This window comes from Tachysurus fulvidraco, chromosome 26, assembly GCF_022655615.1.
Source record: "Tachysurus fulvidraco isolate hzauxx_2018 chromosome 26, HZAU_PFXX_2.0, whole genome shotgun sequence".
In the NCBI taxonomy this organism is placed as follows: domain Eukaryota; kingdom Metazoa; phylum Chordata; class Actinopteri; order Siluriformes; family Bagridae; genus Tachysurus; species Tachysurus fulvidraco.
The window spans coordinates 15,100,248-15,121,178 of NC_062543.1; the positions used below are offsets into that span (position 1 = coordinate 15,100,248).

The 20,931-nt window shown below is 38.7% G+C and overlaps 2 protein-coding genes across 5 annotated transcripts; both read left to right on the forward strand.

Moving 5' to 3' along the window:
* Window positions 1–7,235: 7,235 nt before the first annotated feature.
* LOC125140352 (cysteine-rich motor neuron 1 protein-like) lies at window positions 7,236–10,830 on the forward strand. Of its 2 annotated transcripts, XM_047809545.1 has the most exons (5): window positions 7,236–7,581; window positions 7,975–8,013; window positions 8,121–8,165; window positions 9,273–9,326; window positions 10,595–10,830. In XM_047809545.1, the coding sequence occupies exons 1-5, from the start codon at window positions 7,284–7,286 to the stop codon at window positions 10,726–10,728; spliced, it is 570 nt and encodes a 189-aa protein (XP_047665501.1). In that variant the 5' UTR covers window positions 7,236–7,283; the 3' UTR covers window positions 10,729–10,830. The 2 variants fall into 2 exon arrangements, with proteins under 2 accessions (XP_047665501.1, XP_047665502.1); XM_047809546.1 differs by lacking the exon at window positions 8,121–8,165.
* Window positions 10,831–16,197: 5,367 nt separating this feature from the next.
* On the forward strand, window positions 16,198–20,263 carry h3f3c (H3 histone, family 3C). 3 transcript variants are annotated; one of them, XM_027178105.2, is made up of 4 exons: window positions 16,198–16,338; window positions 17,754–17,895; window positions 18,404–18,557; window positions 18,823–20,263. In XM_027178105.2, the coding sequence occupies exons 2-4, from the start codon at window positions 17,768–17,770 to the stop codon at window positions 18,949–18,951; spliced, it is 411 nt and encodes a 136-aa protein (XP_027033906.1). In that variant the 5' UTR covers window positions 16,198–16,338; window positions 17,754–17,767; the 3' UTR covers window positions 18,952–20,263. The 3 variants fall into 3 exon arrangements, with proteins under 3 accessions (XP_027033906.1, XP_027033908.1, XP_027033909.1); XM_027178107.2 differs by having other exon boundaries at window positions 16,202–16,338; window positions 17,757–17,895; XM_027178108.2 differs by lacking the exon at window positions 16,198–16,338 and adding an exon at window positions 16,888–17,001 and having other exon boundaries at window positions 17,757–17,895.
* Window positions 20,264–20,931: the final 668 nt, after the last annotated feature.

Here is a 20,931-nt window from a genome sequence, read left to right on the forward strand (position 1 = left end):
TCTCTCTCTCTCTTTGCTGCCACACTCTGCAAGCATGGCTCTTTTACAGACCACCTCTCCCTCTCTCTCTCTCTCTCTCTCTCTCTCTCTCTCTCTCTCTCTATATATATATATATATATATATATATATATATATATATATATATATATATATATATAGATATATATATATATATATATATATATATATATATATATATATATATATATATATCTTGTTAGAAATCATTGATGCTTCATGCAATAAAATCTCTCTCTCTATCTTTCACACACACACATACACGCAGTATTTAAAAACCTTATCAATGATTATGGTTTGTTATTCACAGGTCACATTTATCTCTTCTCTCAGCTTTGCAAATCTCTCTCTCTCTCTCTCTCTCTCTCTCTCTCTCTATCTTTCTCTCTCTCTCTCTATCTATCTATCTATCTATCTATCTATCTATCTATCTATCTATCTATCTATCTATCTATCTATCTATCTATCTATCTATCTTTTTTCTCCCTTCCCCCATACTATTTCTTTCCACAAGATTCATGTTTTAGCTTTTTTAAACACTGCATGTTCAGTTTATCTGTGTAAGACAGACTGAGTGCTAGTCTGTACACGCTAATCCTAGTCTGTACACTATAGTGCTAGTCTGTACACGCTAATCCTAGTCTGTACACTATAGTGCTAGTCTGTACACGCTAATCCTAGTCTGTACTCTATAGTGCTAGTCTGTACATGCTAATCCTAGTCTGTACACTATAGTGCTAGTCTGTACACGCTAATCCTAGTCTGTACACTATAGTGCTAGTCTGTACACACTAATCCTAGTCTGTACACTATAGTGCTAGTCTGTACACGCTAATCCTAGTCTGTACACTATAGTGCTAGTCTGTATACTTTAATCCTATTCTGTACACTATAGTGCTAGTCTGTACACGCTAATCCTAGTCTGTACACTATAGTGCTAGTCTGTACACGCTAATCCTAGTCTGTACACTATAGTGCTAGTCTGTACACGCTAATCCTAGTCTGTACACTATAGTGCTAGTCTGTACACGCTAATCCTAGTCTGTACACTATAGTGCTAGTCTGTATACTCTAATGCTAGTGTGTACACTATAGTGCTAGTCTGTACACTATAGTGCTAGTCTGTATACTCTAATGCTAGTCTGTACACTAATCCTAGTCTGTACACTATAGTGCTAGTCTGTACACGCTAATCCTAGTCTGTACACCAAAATGCTAATCTGTATACTCTAATCCTAGTCTGTACACTATAGTTCTAGTCTGTACACGCTAATCCTAGTCTGTACACTATAGTGCTAGTCTGTATACTCTAATGCTAGTCTGTACACTATAGTGCTAGTCTGTATACTCTAATGCTAGACTGTACACTATAGTGCTAGTCTGTTTACTCTAATGCTAGTATGTATATTATAGTGCAAGTTTGTATATTAGCCTCTATACACTAAGGCTAGTCTGTATACTTTAATGCTAGTCTGTATACTATAATGCTACTATGTATACTCTAATGCTAATTTGTGTACTGCTTACTATTGTGCTAGTCTGAATACTCTATTGCTAGTGTGTATGCTATAGTGCTAGTCTCTATAATGCTAGTCTGTACACTCTTGCTAGTCTGAATACTATAATGCTAGTCTGTAGACTATAATGCTACTATCTATACAATAATGCTACTACAGTATGTATACTATAGTGCTAGTCTGTATACTATAGTGCTAGACTGTATACTATAGTGCTAGTCTGTATACTATAGTGCTAGACTGTATACTATAGTGCTAGTCTGTATACTATAGTGCTAGACTGTATACTATAGTGCTAGACTGTATACTATAGTGCTAGTCTGTATACTATAGTGCTAGTCTGTATACTATAATGCTACTATGAATACTATAGTGCCAGTCTGTTCCACTCTATTGCTAGTCTGTATATTAAAGTGCCTGTCTGTATACTATAATGCTAGTCTGTATATTTGTATACTCTAATATTAGTTTGTATACTATAGTGTTAGTTTGTATACTAGTCTGTATACTCTATTGCTAGTCTGTTTACTATAGTGTTAGTTTGTATACTATAATGCTAGTCTGTATACTAGCCTGTATACTCTAATGCTACTCTGTATTTTAGTGTAGTCTGTGTGTGTGTGTGTGTGTGTGTGTGTGTGTGTGTGTGTGTGTGTGTGTGTGTGTGTGTGTGTGTGTGTGTGTGTGTGTGTGTGTGTGTGTGCATGGTGTGCGTCAGGATTGTGTTGCCTTGGCATTTGAATGTAATGCTAATACTGTGTATAATTTAATTACATTAGTGCTGTAGAGAACAGACGAGAACACACACACACACACACACACACACACACACACACACACACACACACACACACACACACCATGTTGATTCTGCGCGAGTGCATTGGAGTGAGTGGCACTGCTGAGAAACCGTTAATCACACAGCAGCAATGTCATTAGCACAGGGCATTGTGGGTAAGGACGTGCTGACTTTGGCCGTGTCAGGTGTTTCTGTGCTGCTTAATGTGGAGTCCTGCTTAATGCGCACATGATGAACACACACACACATTACACATTATGGGTTGACAACAAGAAAGAAATGATGGGCAGTGAGGCTTCGGTGCTTTGCGACAGACCTACTGACCTAGAACACCACACATACACACACACACACATACACACACACATACACCCACACATAGCAGTATAAAGGACCAAAGGAGGTCAGACTAATTGTAATAATGCAGGACTGTTAAAAATAAATCTGATGCTGTTTTATTTTACAGTTTTTAGGGTATTTTCTCACTGTTTTTTTCATCATAAGTCCGTCCCATCTGTCGGCCAATCAGACATGTTTGTTAGTGCGTGTAGGCAAGGCAAGGCAAGTTTATTTGTATAGCACATTTCATACACAGAGGTCATTCAAAGTGCTTTACATAGAAATTAGAAAACAATTTATAAGAGAGAAAAAAATACATATGAAAAATAAGAAACACGATAAAATCATAATAAAAACAAAGAACAATTAAAGAAAATAAATGTGATTTTAATAAAAACAGTTTAAAAGAATAAAACAGGAGTAAAAGTGATTTGGATAAAAAGTACAGTCAGTGTGAAGCAGCACAGCACTCATTCAGTAAATGCAGAGTTAAACTGATGTGTTTTTAATCTTGATTTAAAAGCGTCTACTGTTGAAGCACATCTGATCTCTTCTGGAATCTGATTCCAGCTCTAGGTGGCATAATAACTAAATGCTGACGCACCTTGTTTTGACTGAACCCTTGGTATCTCTAACTGACCTGATCCTAATGATCTGAGTCGTCTGCTTGGTTTATATTCAGTTAGCATATCTGTAATGTATTTCGGTCCTAAGCCATGAAGTGATTTATAAACCAGTAACAATACTTTAAAATTTATTCGAAATGTAACTGGAAGCCAGTGTAAGGACCTGAGGACTGGAGTGATGTGCTCAGATTTTTTGGTTCTGGTCAGAATTCTGGCAGCAGCGTTCTGTATAATCTGCAGCTGTCTAATGGTGTATGCAGAAGAGAATTGTGGATAGGGCTTTCCTCAGGCTTCACATGTCTTGGATCATGCCTGGAAGTTGGAATGGGAATGTTGGACAAAAGATTTGGCTCTAGTTTTATCTAGCCAGTTTAATGACTTATTTTGTCTCCCTAGCAGAATCAGTATTAATGTTTTTAGACAGAGATGAAGCTTAGTGTAGCTTTCGACTAGCATATTTAGCATCGCAGGAAAACCGTTTGGCCATCATTCAGAATGTAACAGAATAGACCGTGTCTAAATAAACGAGTTGTTATTATTCACGGACATCCGGAAGTCCGTTCCAAGTCAAAGCAGAGCAGATATACAATAAAAAAAATACAGAATTGTCAGGAACGATGTCAGGATCTGCATTTGCATCTGACCCAAAAGCCAAGTCTATATACTTAGCACAGGGGGTTTCTGGTTAGTGTTAAATATAGTCTCTGGTTTTCTCTTCTGGGATCTCAGAATGGGTCAGAGGTAGGAACAAAGTGGGCAGGGATGTGAAATGAGAACCGGCGGGTTTGAATTTAGCACAGAAGCAGGCAGTTTTATTAGAAACATAAAGTTTCTTAACTGCTTAAAGTCCTAGTTTACTTCTTTATTTATTATTAAAGCACATTACTCAGTAGCTACTATTAATATTTCAGTAACTCCAGTGAAACAAATAGGAATTATGTATTTATTAAGAGAGGGAATTTATTAATTCTTCAGAACTCTCTGATTCAGAGCTCAACTAGAAAAAAAAATGGTATTTGTAGCTCCAAAAAGCAGCAATATTTTATTAAAAGGCCAAATTTATGTGTCCCACATCAAACTTTACTTCACCTGAAAGTCCTAAAGTGCTAAAAAGTCGGTTCCCAAGAAGGTCACTAGGCTTAATGGTACGACATTCACCACGGTCTATTCTTCCTGTACAGGACATCTACAGAGTTCCACAAACCTCCGGAGATGGAAAGCACAGAAAACATGGGCTCATTCTGCACAAAATCAGTCACTCCTGTCAAAGTATGCTGGCTATAAGGAGCAACAGTTTTCACCCCGGAGCCTCCACGACTACCTCAGCTAGTATGGGTTGATTCATTGCGATCTTTTATTGCAGATATTTCTGTAGGGCAGGAATTCAGCAGTTGGACGGGTTGTGGAGGTCACATTTTTTTTGAAAGTGTGAACCTGCCCATGAAACTGAACTGCTTAAGAAATATAACATTGTACATAAATTTAATTTGTGACTTTAAGTTAAAATAATAATAAGAATAAGAATAAGAATAATAATAATAAGAATGATTCAGATGCTCATGAGCTCTCTATTGTACACAGATACGGAAGAGAATGAGGATAGGTTCGCTCTTGAGTCTGGTTCCTCTCAAGGTTTCTTTAGGGAGATGTTCCACAACCTCCCCACAAACCTCTGGCTTGCTTATAAAGGATAGATTTATTCATTCAAAATGTACATGATGCAAAGATGAAATGTCCGAGGTTTCTTTTGGATTCTTTCGAATGAGATGTTAGTATTTGTGTCTCAAAACTGAAACTCAACTTCTTATCTGTGTATCTACATAAAGAAAATGCTGATGAGGCATGCTGGAAATCTTTTACATATTTATTTCACGATAAAGCTGCCAATGAGGAAGGAACCAGATTTATTTACCATCCGACACTTTACAGGAAAATATAAAAAAAAAAAAAATCATACAGTTTCATCCTGTAGTCTGGAGTCTGCTCTCAAGCAAGTCAGCAAGAAATAACCGGGGAAAAAAAAAATACAACCCTGCTGAAATGCTCCTCAAGCACCAGAGCCACATAATATGTTATAATAATCACCAGTTTATTACTACTTACTTTACTTTACTATTTACTTTAACCTATGAGGAAGAAGTCATGGGGAAGCTCCCCCATCTAAAAGCAAAGAAAATATTATCATAAGCATGAATGGTAAACATCAATCCCAACTGTGTGAAGGTGTTGATAGGACGGGTTGTGAATGTGGTTTGTGCTCAGGTGACATTTCAAAGAATTTTCAAAAAAGCACTCGGAATGGAGTCTCTGGATTTGTGGTTAGCACGTTCGTCTCACACCTCCAGGGTTGGGGGTTCGATTCCCGCCTCCGCCTTGTGTGTGTGGAGTTTGCATGTTCTCCCCGTACCTCTGGGGTTTCCTCCGGGTACTCCGGTTTCCTCCCCCGGTCCAAAGACATGCATGGTAGGTTGATTGGCATCTATGGAAAATTGTCCGTAGTGTGTGAGTGTGTGGGTGAATGAGTGTGTGTGTGTGCCCTGTGATGGGTTGGCACTCCGTCCAGGGTGTATCCTGCCTCGATGCCCAATCACGCCTGAGATAGACACAGGCTCCCCGTGACCCGAGGTAGTTCGGTTAAACGGTAGGAAATGAATGAATGTGTGTACAGGCGCATTCTCATGCTGGAACAGGTTTAGGCCTTTTGTATACAAAGACATCGCACATACAATACACACTGCTAGGGCTCGGCTCCTAAAAAAAAACCAAATAAAATACAAGCTACTTTTTCAGTCTGTTTTTCTATCTATCAGTCATCACACCTATCTATATGTGTTTGTTGAACAACCATGTGCTCAACCTTTGCAGTTATTATCAGCTCCACTCTTCTCTACCGAGAAGCTTTCTTTTAGATGTTGGTTTGGGGCATCTACGTGTTTGAGAGCATTAGTGAGATCAGACTCTGGAGTGTTGGGGTGTTGAGGAGACTCCAGATCCAGTTCATTCAGAACAGAGGTGTTCAGTGGGGTTGTTTTAGAATTAGGGCTATGTGCAGAACACTGGAGTTTTTCCACACCTCCAACCCTAACCTCCATATCCACATTATGTCTTCATGGAGGTCTCTTTGGTGATGGTGATGGTGGGGCAGGTTTGCAGCTCCAGTGAAGAGGAAATAAAAACAATTCGATGTTTTGAAATCTGTTGCCAATAGTTACGAACCAAACATTCGGAAGTGTGCTCAGATGTCCACAAACTTGTAGCCATATACACTGTCTTCAGTAACCTACATCAAATAGAGACTACTCATAAAATTCTGTTCATAAAACAAGCTTACATCCATACACCATGAAATTAAACTATAAATCAGGCATCAGATAAACACAGTTTCATCAGCATGACCCCGAGGGCATTGTCTAGAGCAGTCCCTTAAATACCTTCACAGCAAAGATGTCAGCAGAAGATAGAGAGATAAGCATGGCAGGAATCAGAGAGAAAAGAGGAGCAGGTGATCTTCATTCAGAGAATACCGGAGGAGAATGCGGATACAGATATATAACATAAACTACACCTTGTTTTGATTTTACTTTTAAAAATAGCATTCGGTGTGAATTCAAGTGACCTGGAACAGTTCCAAGAAGTAGGTCTGTACTGTAGATTTGGATAAGTTTCAGTCCTGGCGATGGATTTATATAATACACGGATATCTTAGTGTTTATATATACGGTTTATGAACGGTATATATAGATTTATATATGATATATTTCATACATATATATTGTGAGCACGTTATTTTCATATTACATAACAGGAGGAAATTAAGACAAGGTCATTACATTCCATAAAAAAAAAGGAAGAGAAGGTCATTACATTCCATAAAAAAAAAAAAAAAAAAACAGGGCATGGATGAAATTCATTTCATGCAGGTGACATATAAATAGACACCTTAAAAGGTAGCTGCTAGTTAGCTGCACACGACTATTAACTGCATGATGTATCTCAAAGGTCTGATGATCTCCCAGTTCTTGGTGCTGCTGGTTGTGAGGAACAGCTTGGCGGTCTGTGTGCCGTGTGCCCTTTTAAATGGATGTCCAGTGCTCAACTGTTTGGGTGAAAAGGTGTTAGGTATGTGCGGCTGCTGCTACATGTGCGCTAAACAACTCGGCGAAAGCTGTGGGGGTCTGTACGGATCGATCGGGACATGTGACCAGGGACTCGGTTGTGTCCTCCCGCTTCAACAGGTCAATGAGACAATGACGATTATTTATCACGTAGGAGTTTGTCAAGGTGTGTATACAGAATATATATATAGAGAGATTTTTGTCTCAAAAAGGGTCTTTGAAGCCCTTATAAGAAAGTTCTAGCTACTGTATTTTTTATTTGCTAGATTTGTTTTCATTTAAAAAATGTATTCAGTAAATTTTAATTTTCTCAATAATCTATCTACAGTATATTATTTATATCTGTATTGTTTATCGCAGTATATTTAATCTTTTGTATAAAAAGACATGGAGTACTTTAGAAAATACTCAATATCGTCTACCGAGTGCTGGATGTCTGTCAGTATGATAGACATACTGTATAGAGCAGAAAATAATCCAGGGTTTGTGCAGACAGATATTTGTTTCAAGGTTGTGTTAAAGTGTTTGAGTCATTAATAACATATACCGATGATTACAGTACAAACCACAGCAAGCCCTCAAGCAACAACACAACCAGGTGAGGCTTAATTATTACAACATTATTTTCAATATTGTCATTGTTATGTAAGTGCCGTGTACGGTATGTGGATCGTAGTGTTGAATTTATGTGTGTTCTCCACACAGATAACGCTTACGCAGCACCTAGTGCACCAGATCAGAGCCAAGGGGGTCAGTTTTGTGTCTCGTCTTCTGTTCACTTCAGCCAGTTTAATATTTATGGGCTGTATTTAGAGTTCGTAATGAGGATTTGACACTGACATTGCATTAGACATATGTAGTAACTCTGATCCCGTGCACTATGTAGAACACAAATGACACACATTTCATAGTTTGAACAAAACAAAGGAATGTTTAAGTGGATTATTCTTACACAAAATGTGTCTGGGCTGGAAAAAACGATCGATGTCGTTCCGAGGTCAATATTACATACATAAATATGGCGGAGCAGAAGACGAGTCAGAGACGTTAATCAGAGACGTCGAGAAATTCTTCAGCTGTAAATTTTCTTTACAGGAGAGAGAGAGAAAGAGAGAGAGAGAGAGAGAGAGAGAGAGAGAGAGAGAGAGAGAGAGAGAGAGAAGAGAGAGGGGGTGAGAGAGAGAGAGAGAGAGAGAGAGAGAGAGAGAGAGAGAGAGAGAGAGAGAGAGAGAGAGAGAGAGAGAGAGAATGAACCAGGAGATTTCAGTTAATTTATCTATCAACTATTCAAAAGCAGATTAGTTTTATTTTAGAAAATAGCTTTTATTAAAAATAGCTTTTTTTGAAGCTATAAAATTTTACATGCTCACAACGTTAATTTAATAAACAGAAGCGCTGGATCAAGTGCTATTTTAAAAAACTGCGAAATGAATAACGGATAATTCAACGAAACCACATTTGGAGCGACGAATTGCTTTAATCGATCGAAACGTTTCACTGTTTTTTTTTGTTTGTTTGTTTGTTTGATTTTTTAGGGTTTTATCTGATTTAAAAAATGTGTGTTGCCCAATTCTGAATCCAGAACTTTCCCTGAATAAAATATCAACCAAAATAAATACAGTCCTAAGAAGTGTTAGAAAAAAAACCCAGAAATCTTTATCACAAAGTGGTGTGGATTAGACATCTGTTCATTATGCAATCATTTATTTTGTGGAATTATGAAATTATTATTACTGTAGAAACCACAACAAGAAATGAAGTTTCATTAAGTTTCAACATCATTCTGTTCATCCATTCGCACAGAAATGGTTTGAATTTTCACAAGAAACCCTCTATTTTATTTTTATTCTCTTACAGACTCAACTTCATTTCTCAACTTCACAGAGCAACATAACAGCACAACAGCAAACGGTAAACACAATCACTACACAAACATCCTTAAAAAATCTGTTCAGTCATTATTAAACAACCCAAATTTGACAATATAACGCTACAATTCCACAAGGTGGGTGTTTATCATAAAACTTTCTGATTTCTGAAAACAGACATTACAACTCATTGAAACGTGTCTAAAAAATTTCATTTTGTTTTGTCTTCGCAAAAGGTGGGGGGCACGGTGACTTAGTGGTTAGCACGTTCGCCTCACACCTCCAGGGTTGGGGGTTCGATTCCCGCCTCCGCCTTGTGTGTGTGGAGTTTGCATGTTCTCCCCGTGCCTCGGGGGTTTCCTCCGGGTACTCCGGTTTCCTCCCCCGGTCCAAAGACATGCATGGTAGGTTGATTGGCATCTCTGGAAAATTGTCCGTAGTGTGTGAGTGTGTGAGTGAATGAGAGTGTGTGTGCCCTGTGATGGGTTGGCACTCCGTCCAGGGTGTATCCTGCCTCGATGCCCGATGACGCCTGAGATAGGCACAGGCTCCCCGTGACCCGAGAAGTTCGGATAAGCGGTAGAAAATGAATGAAAGGTCTAGGAATTGTGAACAGGGTTGTAGATCATTTGATGGTCATGTGATGTGGTCTACAGTTCACTGGAGTTTGCATGATTGTTAAAATGGCAAAAAAAAAACTTTTAGAGGAGCTCAGAAATTTGCAGAAGCTGAAAATGATCTGAAGCTCCTGCTGGTTTCTTCTCACTTCACCAAACACAAGCTGGTACACAAACCCTGTGTGGTGCTGGGATTTTTGCCCACCGTGATCATTTTGACCCCACGAGGTGAGATCTTGCGTAGAGCCCCAGATCCAAGGACATTATCAGTGCTCCCCGTGACCCGAGGTAGTTCGGATGAGCGGTAGAAAATAAATGAATGAATGCTCAAAAGGTGATCTTAGAGACAAAACACAACAGAACAACAAGGTTAGGTTTTTAATCTCATTAGCAAACACACAGGCGAAATAAGTCATAAAACTTACAATGCATTAAAGGAGATCAAAAATTTTGCCCATGGAAAGCAGCCCAGCACTGTGGGTTTGTACAGGTTATAGATCATCAGGGGTGCTCACTGACCTCGGAATGATCTTGGACTTGTTTATTTACTCAAATACATCTCAAATACACATTTTGTTGTCAAAGACAGATTCATACACAGCACTACTACAAGTATCTGAAATTATTTTTAAATGAAGAATATAACTATTGTGTTTGTGTGTGTGTGCGTGTGTATTATTTTGTGTTTGAACAGTTTCTTCTAGCATCAACAGCCCAGGTTCATTCGCTTTGCTGGAAAATGGAGCTTCTTCCCTCCGAGCAAAAGGAATCCAAGTTTTGTGCCTCATCATGTCTGTTTGTGTTTTGCTTCATTTGCCTGTGTTGTGAGCTCACAGATGATGATGGCATGTGTGCAAACAAGTGTGTGTGTGTGTGTGTGTGTGTGTGTGTGTGTGTGTGTGTGTGTGTGTGTGTGTGTGTGTGTGTGTGTGTGTATATGTGTGTGTGTGTGTGTATATGTGTGTGTGTGTGTGTTTAACCATTGATAGTCCATATTTACTGTTGATAAATAGTTGTAATTATGTAAATTCTGTAAATTATAATAAATAATGTTTTGATGCCCTTATACGTATTTCTAGTGTTGTTCTTGTGAGTGTTTTAAAAGTCGTCAACACTTGAGATGGCTTTCACTAACCTCACTGCGTCGTAATACAGAGCTACGTAATTTCAAACATTTAGTCTTCAGAGGAAAATATTCCTTCTTCCAAAGATTCCCGAGGAGTCACCAAAATCAAACTTCCTCAAAAAAACCTGTAACCAGAAATGTCTTGGTTTCTTTTTGAACAGAAACCAGACTCTTTTATGCACATTGTTTACCAGAACGAGCTTCCTGAATCGATTGCTTCTTTTGGTTCAGCATTCCATTAACATGCAGTCATCGGTTTGCTTGTTGTAGTATTGTATAAGCCTTACAATGCAAACACAACCACACAAAAGACGTTTTTGCGTACAGGACAAATCGATTCTGTGACACGATAATAAACGGTTTTGATCTCATTAGAATAGAGAATGAAGTTGTTTAACGTAAGCATACACGTGGATCATTTAAAAGAAGTCGTAAAGGACATTTTTGGCTAATAAATCACTGTTTTTTTCCTAAATCTGACCCTCAACCTTATTTGTGATGGAAATGATATATTTAGCCCTAGGATTCAAACAGTGACTCATCAATCTCACACTGGGATCAAAATTTCCGAGCTTCCCTCCAAATGCAAAAAAACCAAAAACCCAGGGTGTTGCTCTAAATAAATAAATAACTGAATAAATCATGCTGTGAGGAAAAGCTCTTCCTGTGGTTAGTGGTGTTTTGCCACACAGATGCACCTGACGGTGACACCTAGCTGACCTTTAACACTGGCACTATATCTGAGGGTTGAGGACGCATGAGCACTATCTATTCGTTACCTACTGAGGATCCCTTTGCAACAACAACAATAACAACACACACCACTTCCTGTGTCCACCTCTAACCTTCCTGTTAAGAAACGTAAACATCTGCTTTAAACACCGTTCGTGTTGGTAAATGAGCAACGAAGGAGAAGTGGTTTCTCGCACAATGGCTGAAACGATAAGGCGTTATTGACTAGCAGCAGCGTTTTAAAAAAAGGTCTTAAGGTTTTCTACTTTGATTATCCATAAAGGAGTTTGAAGGCCCAAAGGTCACACGCTGCATAAATAAATCAATAGCAGTGACCTACTCATGTTAATAGGACAATTTGTTCAGGTTTGCAGTATCACCTGCGTAGACTTGACTAAAAATATACACACGATGCTTCTCATTTCTCAGAATTTTTTGTAAAAAAATTTTTTTCTTATAGAATTACACAGAATTAAGAGAACACCATTATCCATGGCTGCAATTGTTTCTATTTCGGTTATATCCTCCTCATGGTAAAACCTGATAGTAATAAATTTGTGCACATATGAAATATTGCAAACAGAAGTTTCACTGCTATAAATTTAGTAGAAAAGTTATGACATTAAGAAGAAAAGAGAGAGAGAGAGAGAGATTACAGTTTTTTTCAGTCGCTAACAAGCGTTTGTCCAAACAGTTGTCACTAATAGCACAATTAGCACAGCATCAGTCTTTTGTGGCCATACCATTCACATATTTCATGTCCTTTTCACACAATATGCGATCAGTGAACACATTTCCACAATGCTTACATTTTCTTAACAGACAAGCTATACCTCCCAACAAAATTATGGATTGTTTTTGTAATATTCACGAATGTTAACACACAACATCCCACAATAGCAAAAACAATATTCCAAACCTTAGATACAGTATAAAAACCTCTGCTTCTGCAATGATATCAGTTCAAAAACAATACATCTCAGCTGATAATAAACAAACAATCACCTCCATTATTCGCATCTTTCAACAAACCAACAGGTAAGTATTGCATTTTACATGGAATGTTTCTATTCTCACTTGACATGACAATAAGGTCATACAGTAATGCATATGTTGATTTTCTCCCCCTCTAAAGAATGCAACGTCTTCCACCTTCTGGGGGAAGAGGAATGATCCTCAATAATGATCAAGAGCTTGCCATTGTAGAAATGGTTGTTGCAAATAATGCAATAAAACTGCATGAAATTAAAACTAGAATTGTGGAGGACCATGAGATATTTGGCAATATAGAAAGCATCAGCCTCACAACCATTAGACGGACATTGTCCAAACACATGTGGATGAAGCAGCTCTACACTGTTCCCTTTGAGAGGAACCGTGAGAGAGTCAAGGAGCTACGACGACAATATGTCCAGGTATAGTGTATATTCAATTCAATGTCCAGTTCTATAAGCTTTGCACTTTGCAAGTAGAAAACCTACACAGTAATAGGTTACAGTACAGTATGGTATACAGTAATGACATGATATACATAAACTTTGTTTCAGGGAGTTATGGAATTTAAGGCCAACCAGGTCCCTCATGAATTCATTTACTGTACTTAGATGAGACAGGATTCAATCTATCCAAAAGGCGTCGACGTGGACGAAATATAATTGGAAAAAGGGCCACAGTTGATGTGCCAGGACAGAGAGGGGCAAACATTACCATGTGTGCAGCAATGGCAAATGCAGGATTACTCCTTCACAGATGTCAGGTTGGACCCTATAATACCGAACGCCTCCTTGACTCTCTCAATGATCTCCACCAGCGCCTGGTACCAGAGCAGGATCAGGAGGGTGAAGACATGAGGACATTTGAAATCATGTGCAAGCAATAACAGCATGGTTTGAAGTCCACCCAAGACTGGTAAGTCTCTTCCTTCCACCCTATTCACCTTTCCTCAACCCCATAGAGGAGTTCTTTTCTGCATGGAGGTGGAAGGTTTATGACCATCAGCCACATGACCAGATGTCCATCCTTGAAGCCATGGATGCTGGCTGCAGGGACATCACAGTTCAAGATTGCAGAGGGTGGATCCGACATACCAAGCGATTTTATCCCAGGTGCATTGGATGATATCAGATGTGATGTTGACGAAAACATGTGGCCTAACCCTGAAGATCGCAGGGATTAGATACATTACAGTAATTTTGTGCTATTTTTAGTCCCCCCCTTCTTATCTGGGCTTTTTGCTGTTTTGTTTTTTGTTTTGTTTTTTGTTTTTCAGAATGCTCTTATATATGATATTTTGTTCACTGTAAGCAATACTGTAAAACTTTTTCTCTTATTATATCGTGTTTCTACTGAACCTCCTTTAGTAAACAGTAAAGAAAAAAATAACTGATTTGCTTTTTACTGGAAAGTGTTTGAATGTGAACATTACTGTACATGTGGACATACAGTTCCCAACGAAGACATTTTGTGTAAAAGGTGGATCGCATGTTACCTGAAACATAAAAGTCTATGCAGTTTTTCTGTCAACAATAGCCAGTATTTTGAAACCTGGTGTACTTTGATTGACTGCATATAACTTGTGAAGTGAAAACAAGTGTTATTCTTTGACAGAATAATTTCATTTTGAGTCAGATTTCCAGTGTTTCGGTAAAGTTTGTGTGTGCAGAGAAAGATGTGTTCTGTTTTGAAATGGAGAGTTAGTATATATTTAACAAAATGTGTTTTTGAGAGGAAAATGATCAATTTGGCCGATTGTGTTTTGTAGGTGTAAGTCTGTGTTAAGAATTTAGAAAAATTATCTTAAGTATAGGTAAGTGCTTGTTAGCGATTGAAAAAAACTGTAAACACTACCACCATCATTTTGTTTGTAAAAGAAGACAGTGCCCCCTGTATAATTTAGCCATGTATTGCACTTAAATATTAAGTGGGTGGCAGTTGAGGATGAAAACAGATGATCACATACTCACACTCACACACACACTCACACACACACACACACACACACACACACACACACACACACACACACACACACACACACACACACACACACACACACACACACACACACAGAGGATCAAATGCCTTTTTGCAGTTCCACACTCGCCTGCACCTGCCAGATCGCAAATCAGAGAAACTTATCACTTCATTTAGATTTTAATTATTTATATCGTTCTTCCAGACCTCCAAAAAATCGAACTGTGCACTATACTGATTGATGATGGGGACCAGTACATAAAAAAAAATTAAATATACAGTACATATAGGTTAGTTTTTTTCTGTGGTGAAAATGAAAAAGTGAAGAAAAAAATAACTAAAATAAATCACCAGAATATTGAACGATAAGCCTAAAATTTATGTTGAAGACATGAAGGGATTCTGTCCTTTTACTGTACAGTAAACGTGCTAGTCTTGATGTCTTTGGGATTAACCTCCTTATTCTCTTCATGTGCATCAGAATCAGAATCAGAATCAGGTTTATTGGCCATGTGTATTAAGACACAAGGAATTTATTTGGTTCCAGCTGTTTGTGACTCTCAAAAGTGCAAAATATATAACGTTATGTGTGAAATTTTGTGCTTCATAAATCCGTCAAAATCTGAAAATCTCAGTAAGAGCTATAAGCTATGAGGGAACTTTATTGGAGTGGAAATCAAAAATTGACTAAGGTCCGACATTGAAAGTTTCGTTGTGTATCGTCTGGATGTATTAAACTGCTCGGATAAACAGACTTTAAACAGATTAAATAGCGGTGCTATTTTCTAGCGATTCTGTAGTCGTTTGATGCAGCTTTTGTTATTAAAACTTTGGTTCGTATGAGAAAAAAAAATTGCGATTCCTTTTGTGTAAATAGCAGAGGTGGGAGTAAGTCACACATGTGCGAGTCACAAGTAAGTCTCAAGTCATGAATGTCAAGTCAAAGTCAAGTCGAGTCTTTTTTTAATGTTTGTCAAGCAAGTCTCAAATTTGCGACTTAAGTCTGACTCGAGTCATGTTGAGTCCCTCATCTCTGAATCCTTTAACTCAAATCTGAGTCAAGTCAAAGTCGAGTCTTTTTTTAATATTTGTCAAGCAAGTCTCAAGTGTCAAATTTGCGACTTAAGTCTGACTCGAGTCCAGTCATATGACTCGAGTCCCCCTATCTCTGGTAAATAGTGTATGATGCGTACTTATTTTATATTTTATAAATGAAAGTAAAGTAGGTAAAGTAAGGAGTTTATAGTCTTACTGAACAGACAAGAAAGAAAGAAAGAAAGAAAGAAAGAAAGAAAGAAAGAAAGAAAGAAAGAAAGAAAGCTAAAAAAAAGTGACAATAAAGATAATAAAGAGAAAAAAAGTCGGATATCAGTTACATATTGGTTGTGAAACGTGATGAAAAATATTTAAAATATTAGTTTGTTTTGGTAACGTTCTGAGTTTCCACAGAATTTGAGGTGCATTCTGGGAGCGAGAGGAGTGATTGACGTGGCGGCCATTTTGCCGCTGGCCGCTCGGTTCCCATTGTGTGTGATAGTAAATACTGACAGTGCCAGGCAAAGCTCTGCACATATTTCACTGCGACAAATTAAACACATTTGGTGAAGGTAAGTGGTCAGAATGTTCGCCAAATTTCGCCTAAGACACTTTTTCACAGCTTTGTGAAACTTTTGGGTGAAATAATTTTCATTTCGAGCGAAAAACACCGTGTGTTTGCGTCGTGTGAGTCGGAGAGAAAGCGGTGAGAGAAAACAGGCTCCTTTTCCGTGTCGACGGAGGGGAAGAAAATCCGTCCCACTTTTAATACTTCGGTTATTCGCCTTCAATTCGCGGCTGTAGCTTCCGTTTAACCGGCCGTGTTGTTGCACAAAGATGTCTAGTCGGTGCTTGTGAAACGTTTGAGTCGCTTCTCGTGGCGGATTTTCAGTTTTCTGTCAAAGTTTACGCGCTTGTCTGGTCTTCGATAAGGGCTTTCGCTCACAGCTGCTATACGAATCGCGGCCATAATCTTGCGGTAGTGGGCGGGGATAAAAGAACTGAGCTGCCCCCGCAACATGCCAGCGCGGCCTCTGATTGGCTAGAGCCTTGCTCCGTTCATGTTTCATTGGTGTAGCGTTTGTCGATTATAATATACGGCTCTGCCATTGGTTCGCAGGTGCTTTCGTTCGGCGCCGAATGGTTCGGTTTTTTGTTTGTTGCTTTTCGGTTTTTTTTTTCTCCTACGCGTGCGAGAGGAAGTCGAGTGTAATAGTAAAAGAAACAGGAAACAGGTGCTGTTTTTATTATGCAAATCATCTTTAACTTTCTTTAATCGATATTGTGTTCGTTTTAAAAAATGAAATAAATAAATACGACTTTACTAGTTGCGTTTAAATGTGCAAAGTTTACAGCTAAGCGCGTGCCGGCAATCGGTAGTAAAATTGTTCAAATAAAATCATGAACGTTACCAAGTAATTGTGATTTTTATTGATCATTTTTTTTCTGAGTTTCTTTCTTAAACATTCAGTTATGATGTGTTATGACTATAAAATTATTATATTAAACCCAGCTATTTTAAATGACAACTTCTTTCGTTTTTTTAAGTAATATTGTATTTATATATGTGTTGTTTTTTTTTTTTATTTATAAAATAGTAATGTGATAATGAATTTTACCTATTTTCTGTTTTCCCCCCTATTTATTTATTTATTTATTTATTTATTTATTTATTTATTTATTTATTTATTTCGAATGATTTGTGTACCGTATATTTATTAATGTTACCAAATCGGTTATCGCTTGTATTTCAGAATCAGAATTAGAATCAGCTTTATTTCCATTCATGTTTTCGCATGCGAGGAATTTGTTTTAGTGACAGAAGCTCCACAGTGTAACAGAATGACACATACAGTATAGACGAAATTGTATGTACACGTTTACAGGTGTGAATTTGTAACCTTGAAACGCAGTAAAGTTGCTTGTAGCGCTTTTTCCACACATCCCTTGCGATCCATATTGATGGTTTGTTCTCTTGTCTCTGCATCAGATTGAGGTAACATGGCCCGTACCAAGCAAACTGCCCGCAAATCCACAGGAGGAAAGGCTCCTCGTAAGCAGCTGGCCACTAAAGCGGCCCGTAAAAGTGCTCCCTCTACTGGAGGCGTGAAGAAACCTCACCGCTACAGGTGACACTGACTTCACCTGGACTTGAACCCATTGATCTCAATACGTTTACAGTTTACTCACATCATTAAAAAGTGCCGTTTATAGTCATGCTACTTAAAGTATAGAAAAGTGAACTCGTTATAAATTTGTTCTGACTTTATAAAATTCAAACTAACACCAACAACGAACGTGTGTGTGGGCAGAAGTAACTTACAGCAGCTCTTTGCTGAGCAGAAAGCTTTACTGAGGTAGAACGAATGCTGCTCAGAGCACTTTTTGTTCTGATCTGGATCATTTGTTTCTGATTGTGTTCGATCGTACTGGCTAGATTTTTCATCAATACACATTAACTGTGGCACCATGTGACTGTATGCTTTAATACTTGTTACCTCTACAGATCCCTCTCAGCGTATTATTTTGCTGTTTGTTTGTATTTTGGAAATTTTTACATTGATAGGGATTCAAGGACACATCACAGCTGTACTCTAGTGAGTGTTTAAATGTAAACAGGATATGATCTGTGTCCAGGCCCGGTACAGTGGCTCTGCGTGAGATCCGTCGGTACCAGAAGTCTACTGAGTTGCTGATCCGTAAGCTACCCTTCCAGCGTCTGGTGAGGGAGATCGCTCAGGACTTCAAAACGGATCTGCGCTTCCAGAGTGCTGCCATCGGGGCCCTGCAGGTGTGTGTGTGTGTGTGTGTGTGTGTGAGTGTGTTTGTGTGTGTGTGTGGGTGAATGTTAGTACAGAAATAATACAAAAACTGTACATCACTGTTAAAGGTGCAGTCTGGGGGGCTTTTAGAGGGAATATTCAAAACAACCGAACTAAGAGAATATTTACTAAAATCACTGACGCCACCTTTAAATATGAAATACAACAATTTTACAGATACTGCCACATATTGTGTTCTTATCCATATATGTGTGTGTGTGTGTGTTAATGCAGGAGGCCAGTGAGGCGTACCTGGTGGGTCTTTTTGAGGACACCAACCTGTGTGCCATCCATGCCAAGCGTGTCACCATCATGCCCAAAGACATCCAGCTGGCACGCCGTATCCGTGGAGAGCGCGCCTAATCACTCATTGTTCTGCTCCTAACATCCTTTCTGTCACTCTCTCTCTATTTCTCTCTGTCTCTTTGTCTCTGTCTATCTCCACTTGTCTCTCCCCTTCTTTCTTGGTAGAGTTTAGAATATCTGCGACGGGGAGGCCAATGTGTTTCAGTCTATTAGTGCTGTCTCACTGACGCGTAGGGTACCTGTATGTGCATGTAACAGATGCTTCTGATCTCACACACACACACACACACATACACACACAAACCTATATAAGAGTCGGAGCGTAAACGAGGTCCACCCTTGCCCAGCTTGGGGTTTGAACACACACAGCTTGAGGGAAGGTGGAATCTGGGGTTAGTCTGCTTAAGGGGAGCAGCAACTTCCACAGCAGGGTGCTACTAAAACTGCCCCAGACCACCTTCACTTATCTGCCCTTATCCACCCCTCAGTCACCTTGAAATCATCTACTTACCTTTACATGCCCTCTCAGACCCCTATACTTGACTTACCTAATACTTACACACCTGAGAAAATCTCTGCTTACTTGGATCCACCTCAGAAACCCCCCTACAATTTTGAAACCCACCCTGCTGCCCTTTTATTGCACCCGTGTGTGCACCCACATGTCCGTCTCCCCCAGCCCAAAGGTGTTTGTTTGTGTGTGTGCGTAGGATCAGCAAAGCAGAAATTGTATTCAACTGCAAACCAGCATCTATTGGTTCTAAAGTTGTTACTTATAATATTGATGATTACTATTATTGTTAATGGTGTTTTTCTTTTTTTTTTTTTCTTTTCTTTTTTCTATGATGCGTCGTCATAAATTGTTTTACCACTGTTATGGGACAAAAAAAAAAGCAAAATGACAAAAAATTTGAATGATTAATACTTTGTGGGGTTTTATTTTTTCCCATATTATTTTTATTTGTATTATTATTTTCCATGTTTATTGCCGATCCTGCTCCTCCTGTTCTAACTTTCAGGCAGCCACAGGGGGGCGCTCTAAACCAGCCTCTCATTCACTCTCACTGTTCTTCACACGTTCTTCTCTCAGTTTCGCTTCTCCCTTTTACCTCTTTCTCTGTCCCTCCTTTTTTTCCCCCTCTCTCTTTCTCCTCAGATCGGCATTCGTCAAGAATTGTAGCAAAAAAAAAAAATCACATTTAGTTTTCGGAGTGTTTTGCTCTCTTCGTGTAGATTCTCTCGCTCTCTCGTGATACACATTATACCTTCATGTTCCTGTTTATTTTTCTTATTCAGAAATTTAAATGAGCTGATCTTTGTATTTTCCAAATTTCTCATACTATGGTGGTAATAAATAGATGTTACACAATGTCTGTTGTGTTTTTGGCTCATATTCAAGATCCTGTTGGTTTGGGTGTTTCCATGTTAATCACCTGAACCTTTAATAACCAGTGCGGTCTGTACATACCACGATGAGTCCGGGCATGACAGAGGAGTAGTTCGTGATTAAAAACGTTCGGCTTACTCTGCGGCCTAGGATTGGGGCAAATACGTCAGAGACCCACCCTTTAACACCGCTGTAGCATATTCAGTCACAACATCATTATTTTTATTTGGTGCCACATTGGTCTAAAATGTTCGGTTTTAAATTCAGAGTCCGATTCAGATTTAGATTCAGATTGTTCTCCTGTGTGACTTAGTGGTCATATATTCCTCCATATAAAGCCCCCCAGGCCTTGAAATTCTAGAAGCAGAACTGAGCATGAAGTTACAGTTACCATGCTGTGGTCAAATCCACCGAGATCAAACTTCTCTTTTCTGATTTTTTGATGTATCTGAGCAAGTGTTCCTAATAAAATGTCCAGTAAAGGTATATAATTAATATGCCCATCAGTTGAAAGTGACATCAACATTGAAATATCAAGAGCTACAAAATGGTCTCATGTACCGTACGATAAGATCCCGGCGATACCGCCGCTGTCTACAACTGCTATGCAGAAGACGTTCTACTGTATAACGTCTTTAGCTGCACCGGTT

Coding starts and splice junctions, on each gene's coding strand:
- LOC125140352 (XM_047809545.1), top strand. CDS start 7,284: ATGATGTATCTCAAAGGTCTGATGATCTCCCAGTTCTTGGTGCTGCTG. Junction 7,582..7,974: donor TCACGTAGGAGTTTGTCAAG/GTGTGTATACAG, acceptor CGATGATTACAG/TACAAACCACAGCAAGCCCT. Junction 8,014..8,120: donor TCAAGCAACAACACAACCAG/GTGAGGCTTAAT, acceptor TTCTCCACACAG/ATAACGCTTACGCAGCACCT.
- h3f3c (XM_027178105.2), top strand. CDS start 17,768: ATGGCCCGTACCAAGCAAACTGCCCGCAAATCCACAGGAGGAAAGGCT. Junction 17,896..18,403: donor AAGAAACCTCACCGCTACAG/GTGACACTGACT, acceptor ATCTGTGTCCAG/GCCCGGTACAGTGGCTCTGC. Junction 18,558..18,822: donor CTGCCATCGGGGCCCTGCAG/GTGTGTGTGTGT, acceptor GTGTTAATGCAG/GAGGCCAGTGAGGCGTACCT.